The following is a 7683-nucleotide window of genomic DNA, read 5'->3' on the forward strand; positions in this document are numbered from 1 at the left end:
TTTAAAACATAACTTTATGTTCATAAAGCGGGAAAAAGAAATAACATACAAACCAATCTAGAAAATTAAAAATGATATCATGGACATAAACATAAAAATAAACAAAACCATTACTGAAAATAACAAAGACATTAAATTTAAAATAAAAATAAACTATTCAGTTTAGAAAAATAAACAAATAATAACATTATTTTCTTAAAAGAGATGGAAGAGAGAGAGTCAGGCTTTAATTTATTTTTTGGCAGATATAATTTGGTTTTTTGAAAAGAAAGATAATGTGAAAAAGCAAGTAAAATGAGAAGTTGTTAATATAATTATCACATTTCACGTTGATCAATAAATAGTATTTAAAAATAACATAAAATAAAATCAAAATAAAAAAAATTAACTAATTAAAATCTAAAAATAGTTAGGATTTGTATATAAAAATATTATTAGTATTATCAATATTAATATAGTAATATAAAATATTATTGTAATTAGTTGTTTAAAAATTCACCAAACTTACACTAAAATCAAAACAATACAAAATAATTTAGGGCCAAATTTAATGCATACTACTTCGTTGAATTCCTCTTGAAAAATTCTCTATCACCTCTATCTTTGATGAATTTTTACAACTTCAATAAACTAAACTCTCAAAACAATCTCTTACAAAATCTCCTAAACCCTTTCACCCAAAAGATACTGCTAAGAAATTCCCATTGAGATAAAAGGTCTCAAACAACTTACTCTCTTTCACAAGCTCTCAATAGACATGTAACAAGTTTTTTCCCATTAAATAATCTCTCTTTTCAATTCTAAAGGATAAGCTTATTCATAGACCTTGAAAATAATTGTTCGGCATCGCAGTGCGGTAAAGTTTAGGTTACTGCGTTTAGTCTCAGATCTCAAAATCTATGCGAAGCATCGAGTGATGCCGCAGTGCTGATTATTAAAGGTTGGGGCACTGATGGATCAGGATGGCTGAGAGTGGTGGTCACAACGTCACAACACAAAAAAACTGGGCTGCGGCACGGTCTAGACAGATGATTGTTAAGGCGATGCGCCAACGCTTGGCACCAGTACTATAGAGAAATCAATTCTCAACTGGTTAGAGTAGTGGAAGGGCTGAGCCAAAACAAGCAAGAGTAACGAAAGTTGAACAAGTTTCAATCAGAACCCAACAGACTGGCATTGAAGCACCAAAATGGAAATCCTTCCTCCCGTTATTCTCTAAATAGTAAAATTGAATCAGAAGAAGTCAGGGATCAATATCATAAAAGTGGATAGACTAATTTTAAATCGCACATAGAAAAATTGTAATTCACGAAAGCGAAATTACTAAACAGAGAGTTAGTAGTACCTACCATTACATGGGGACCAAACGTATGTCCTGACACAGGAAAACAGTATGAAATTAAAATTATTGTTCCTCTATCTGCTGCTGCAAATCAAAAAGAAAAAATAAAATCAAATTACTATGGACACTCTCCAGCTAGTGCAAGAGAAATCTAATGATAAACGTAGTTGCTTTAAATCATACATTAATGAACTTATGTACCTGAACAGGGCAATGACTTTACATCATCTCCCTGAAATCGGACCCAACTTTATTTCCGGGATTAATTTAATTTTATTCCAATCTGCACCTTTGCCCACTTCCAATCTCCTTAGTAACGTGTTGCAGCCCTTAATCTCCAGTGTCCGAATTTGAACTCTACTAAATTGAGCAGGTAATTCTTGCAAAAGGGGGCATATGCCAATCACAAGTTTCTCAAGCTTTTTGAAATTTATGATGCTTCCTGGGATTGCTTTGATAGGACAGCGCCAAACCTGCAGTTCTACCAAGCTGGAAGCATCATGAAGTTGGGAAGGAAGCTCTTTCATTCCCGGAATACAATTAAATCTCAAGAACCGTAGTTTTTTCATGGTCCTCCACTGGATTTTATCAGCGTCGAGGTCTTCAATGCCAGAAATGCTCATACTCTCCAAATAGGTGAAAGAATGGGGACGATAAGGTAATGAGGAGGCTGGCAATGATGTTCCTTCATGGGCTGCTGCTCTTGATAGGTTCTTGCGTGACTCAAACAACTTCCATTTAGTCCGGTCCAGAACTAGACCTTCTGCTAGATTTGGACATAATGGAATGGAAGACAAGTTGGGGCAATCTTCAATAACAAGTTTCGAAAGACGATCGAATGAAGGCCACACATGACTGATTTCGTTTATCCACCATCCCAGTAGCTTAGGCAGTTTTGAGAGCCAGAGTTTTTCTAGGCTTGAAAAGAGATTTGCTGATGATGATGATGAATCACCGACCAACATGTATTCTAGGTTGGTAAGATCTTCCAGTACCAACACCTTGAGACCAGATATCTGATTAACAGCCTGTAGATTTTTGCAATTTGTGCATCTGCTCAATGAAAGTTTCACTAGCTTGTCACACAAATGAAAGTCAGGACAACACACTGTAACACCCCCGAATCCGTTAATAGACAATTCTTTAAGATCTGAAGGGAGATTTTTGTCAAGAGACAGTGGTGGTTGTTCGTGGACGGAATTCTGTTTGCCAACTTTCCATTCTAATGACAAGGATTGAATTCGAGATGGTACCTCCTTCAAATAGTTGACCACTGTTTCTTTATGTCTCATGTTTTTAAGTCTCAAATTTCTGATTCCGAACTGTCGTATGAGCTCGCTCGAACGTACAAGTGTCTGAGAGGAGTCTACACTTACTACAAGCTGTGATAGCTCCTTAAGTTTGAGTTGTTTGATTCCTAGCGGAAGATAAGCCAAATTGTTGCATCCATCGATCTCTAAGTGTCGTAGATTGACCAGATTACCAAAGTCTGTCGGCAACTTTTCCAGTTTATAACATTTAGAGAGTATCAACGTTTGCAAATTGATCAGCTCCGAGATGGAATTAGGCAGGATTGTTAGGTCCTCATTCTCCGAAATATCAAGATACTTTAAAAGTTTCAACTTGCTAATAGTATTCGGCACTATGTCAAGTCCTGAAGCATGCATATCTAGTGCCAGCAAAAATCTAAATTTGGAAGTTATTTTGTCAAAAATTGTGTCAACAGCTATCCCTTTATAGACTCGCCTTGACTGACCCGACAAAACAATCGTCCTCATCTTTTCTCTATCAAACGTTGCTACATCTTCTGTTGAGTTTAGGTCAAAATTGAAACGCACATGAAAAGTTTTACTATTTTTCTGAAGAGTGGCTGCTGAATCTAATATTCTGCACTGGTCACCTGTTACAGAAATTGCGAGATCATACATCAAATAATCCACCTTGCACTTTGTCACCTGATTTGCATCTCTTTCCACTTCTTGCAAGAAGTATCTGTCAATTAAATTCAGAACATACTGATATCCAACATCCTCCAGAGACTTCTTATCTGATTCCTTAGCAATAACAATGAAGCCTTGCGCCATCCACAGTCTTATTAGCGTCTGGACATCAATCTCCTCGCCTTTCGGAAATAAGCTACAATAAGCGAAACAGTGTTTTAAAGGAGAAGGGAGATCGTCATAACACAACTTCAGTAATCGTGGAACCTCAGCAATCTCTTTTGCGTAACTTGTAAAAGGAAATGGATTATACAAGTAGTCCTCCCCTAATTTGGAAAGTTGCCACTGTTCACCTGTTCTAGATCGTAACTTGCTTCCAATTGTCATTATGTCAGGAGGATGTCCACCACACCTCTTCACCATCTTATTTCTGATGCGTATCCACAAAGATCGATCTCTGGTCCAGGATTCTTCCTCTTGATCAAAAACAATCTTTTCAAATAAAATACACAACTGCTCTTGGTTTAGATCGCTTGACGGATAAGGTCTGACGAGGAGTAACTGTGCGACCCTTGGAGATCGGGTAGTCACAAGAATTTTACTTCCCTTTGCACAAAATTCAAAAACTTCTGTTAGAGAATCCCATTTTTTAAGGTCTTCGCTCTGCAGGTCATCTAATACAATGAGGATTCGCATTGGTGACCGTCTGTCATCTGATAATAATGAATTTCGAAGGAGTTCCTTTTGTGACTGTGGGTCTCTCCAAAGATCATCATCGGTTCTACCAGTTCTATGGACAAGTATCAGTCTCAGAATATGTTGATCATCAAATTTCTGAGAGGCTGATAACAAAATTTGAAAGTCAAAATGATCTTCTACCATCTCATCATTGAACACGTCTTCAGCAAAAGTAGTTTTTCCTAATCCCGCTTTGCCAAATACAGGAAGAATCACCAAGTTCCCTTTGTGTTTCGAATCCAACAAACTAACAACGATTTCAATTTTATCGTGGCTACTTATGAGAACTCCTTCGTCTATGAATGAGCGTATCTGGTTCAGTGAATCTTCGTTTGTTTCCATGTCAACTTCTGCTTCACTAAGATTTTCCAAATCAAAATCTTTTCTCCGAGCTCCAATTTCATCTAGTATCCTCTCAACTTCTTTTATTTTCTGATAATAACTACGCATCTTCTTCGTCATCTTAACCACGGATGCAGGTGGGAAGAAATCACTGCGTACCTGTGTGACAATTCCGCTCTTCTCGGTCATCAGTTTTCGCCGCATGGCTTCTGTGGAGATCTCATTCAAGAGGTTATCAGCATCATAGAGAACATCTTCAAGATCCATCACCCACTTTCTGATACAGCGGTCACGCTGACTCTTCTTCTCCGCATCCAGAAGCACGGGAGCAAGCTCTGAAACGATATTCGCAAGTCCTCGAAGAAGGTTGTGGTGTCCACCCCAGCGAGACGCAGTCTCTCGTATATTTCGTTCAGGATCCAACAAATTGAGGATCCTTTTGGCAACAAGGGAGAGATTTCCTGCCGCCATTGATTGAAACAAAGCAAAGAAAAAGCAAGAGCTGCCGAAAGTTTACGAGAGAGCTTTAGTAGTACTACTGCTCTTTCTGTTGGCAAGTTGAGAGTTTTAATAGCTAGCTGGATCGTCGCAACAACAAAGAAATAAATTTGACTATTACTACTAATGGTGCCCAACCTCCTTATCACTCCCACATAATATCACATTACATTTTTTTTGTTTTTTGAAAGGGTTCCTTATTACATTTAATACAGGCAAATAGTTATATTAATCATTATGCATAACAAATTAATTTTCAACTTTTATTTATCTAGTGAAATAATATTTTAAAAGTTTTATGGCTTTACAACTTAAATTTTAAAAGTAGGATTTAGAGAAAAGAGAGTTTAAGATTTTTCAAATCTAGATTTCAGATTAAAGAAGTTGTAGAGGTTGATTTGCATCTACATTGGGGATGGATATTGATTTTGCATAGTTTTGTTAGATTTATTTTTGGGAAATTACCCAATATACTGGTTTTTACCATTTTTTTTCATTTTTACATCATTTTTTATTTCCTTTCATTGTTATAATTTTATTTATGCAGTTATACGGTTTGTTTATACAATTTTACGGTCTAAATTACCCTTCCCTAACCCTTAACGTTATTCAGCTTGGAGAGTTCTCCACCTCCGTGTCTAGAGAATACAGTCGCTTCTCTTCACTTTCGTGTCTCCACCTCATCTCTTTTCACTCTCATTTCGTTGAAGCCTTTCGTCTCTTACTCCTCTTCCTCTCGGTGGCGCAAGATCAAGGAGCTCGACGACCTCCAGGTCTACTCTTGTCTCTTAGTCTTCTCCGTCTCGGCGCACAAGCTCGAGGAGCTTGACGACAATATCAATAAGCCTTTTTTTTCTGCCTTTCCGTCTTGCAATTTTCGTGTAAATTTCCAATGACAAATTTTGGTAAAAGAATATTAAATAAACGATATATATATATTCTTCTGCAATGAATTTCCAACTGATTTGCCTTTTGCCAACTTCAAAGCTCATTAACCTTTATTTGAGAAGAATTTAAAATCAACTAAAACAATAATGATACTGAATCACAAACATTTACTTATAAATATAAATTTGTAACTGAGATCAATAATTGTTGCCACTGATTTTAATGGATGCTTTAACTTTCTTTGATCCTAAAATCAACTTAGATTTCATTTCAGTGATAATTACTAGATATACTAACTCAAGCGTGTATTAGTAAATTAGTTTGCAAACTCCTTTGTCAAACAAAAAAGTATTATGGCCACAGAAGTCCAAGCTTCTTTTTACACAAGTAGATTATCAACTACAACTAATAAGAGAGGCTTGTTCTATTCAATTATAATAAATTTCAACTCACACTTTTTATTAAAGGCAAGCTAGAAAAAGAGACTGTCGCACTTCTTTATATTTTGTTCTGTGCCGAATTTCAGTTCTTGAAAAATGTGTCATAGCAGTCTTGAGTTAGTTAATTCTGTTATATGGGTGAAAGCCTTGTAATTGTCTTATAAATACTAGTTCGAACTATATGTATGCACTTAGCATTTGCAAGGGTGATTAGGAGAGTGTTCTTTTGAGGGGCAGGGAAGTTTTTTGACTGTAAAATAAAAGTACTACATTTGATCAAGTTGAATAAGAAGAGTAAGCTGAGTTTTTTCCCTTTTGACTCAGAGGAAAAGAACAATGAAGCTGGAGAAAATGAGAGAAAGAAATGAGGAAAAATGCTTGCAATGTTTGTGATTTAGTATCCTTATTGTGGAGGACCTGTCCTGGAATGAATTTTAGATACCCATTTGTTGGTTTTTTGTATTCCAATTCACCACAAACTTAGAACCAAATTAGTATACTGATATACCAATTGTAAACTTAATGACAAATAAAGACTAAGAGTGAAGAAAAGTTACTTGTTTTTTCACTTACACTTGGGAAATATATGGTTAGTTTTTTCTTTTGTTTTTTTGAACTTCTTTTTTCTTAGGCCATCTCCAACCAAGCATCATATATGATAAAGTTGTTCCAATTCTCTCTCCAACTGAACAACATGTAGTTGACATATATGCATTTTTTTAGTTGCATATAGCTCAAAGATGTTTTTTTGTTCTCATGATTTGTTTTTGGCAGGAGTACATACTGGGCTTATAAATCATGGTCCATACCAGATTTTCTTCTTTCTCTGGTTCTCTTGCTTATTCAAAAAACAGCCCTCAAAATATAAAAAAAGATAATAAGAAGAGACCATTGAGTGGTCAGGCTAAAGGTAAAAAGGCTATTAAACAAAAAAAGCCAAAATTGGCAAATGCTGATCATATAATTCCATCACCACATGTATATTTTCAATTTCATTATTCATTCATTTTATATTATATTTTTATTCAGTTTTGTTTAAATGTTGTGCTATTTAGGTTGCAATAGATTGATATTGGTTGCTTTATGTTTATTTTTGTTTTATTGTTGTGTGTTTAAAGTTGCAACAGGTTGTCGCTAGTTGATTGGTTGCATTGGGTTGTGGCTGGTTGCATCTGGTTGTGTTTAAATGTAATGCCCCAAATTTCCTAATGAGGTTTAGGGCCTTGATTAGGAGGCCGGGAGTGTCATAATTGATTTATTATAGTATTTAATGATTATATGCATGTTTACGTGAATTATATTATTATATGATGGTGGATGCATGCATATGGGAGAATTTATTATTGTGAGGGTATTTTGGTAATTTGGCAACTGTGGGCGTAATTGTATATTTTGGGTGCATGATTGTGATTAATTAATATAGCCACATTATAAGGTGGATTGGTTCGAGCTTATCGACATGAGACGATCATGGGGTGTAAGTGTTCGGTCTAGT

The 7683-nt window shown here is 35.7% G+C and overlaps 1 protein-coding gene across 3 annotated transcripts; it reads right to left on the reverse strand.

Moving 5' to 3' along the window:
* Positions 1-534: 534 nt before the first annotated feature.
* LOC133829807 (putative disease resistance protein RGA3) lies at positions 535-4971 on the reverse strand. Of its 3 annotated transcripts, none has more exons than XR_009891876.1 (3): positions 1544-4971; positions 1350-1423; positions 535-1215 (listed from the first exon to the last, which is right to left on the reverse strand). XR_009891876.1 is itself a non-coding variant. In XM_062259604.1 (3 exons), exon 1 carries the CDS (start codon positions 4831-4833, stop codon positions 1567-1569), a length of 3267 nt encoding a protein of 1088 aa, XP_062115588.1. In that variant the 5' UTR covers positions 4834-4971; the 3' UTR covers positions 535-1215; positions 1350-1375; positions 1544-1566. The 3 variants fall into 3 exon arrangements, 1 of the variants encoding a protein (XP_062115588.1); XR_009891875.1 differs by having other exon boundaries at positions 1350-1426; positions 1544-4970; XM_062259604.1 differs by having other exon boundaries at positions 1350-1375.
* Positions 4972-7683: the final 2712 nt, after the last annotated feature.

The sequence above is a fragment of the Humulus lupulus genome, chromosome 4, assembly GCF_963169125.1.
Source record: "Humulus lupulus chromosome 4, drHumLupu1.1, whole genome shotgun sequence".
Lineage (NCBI taxonomy): Eukaryota > Viridiplantae > Streptophyta > Magnoliopsida > Rosales > Cannabaceae > Humulus > Humulus lupulus.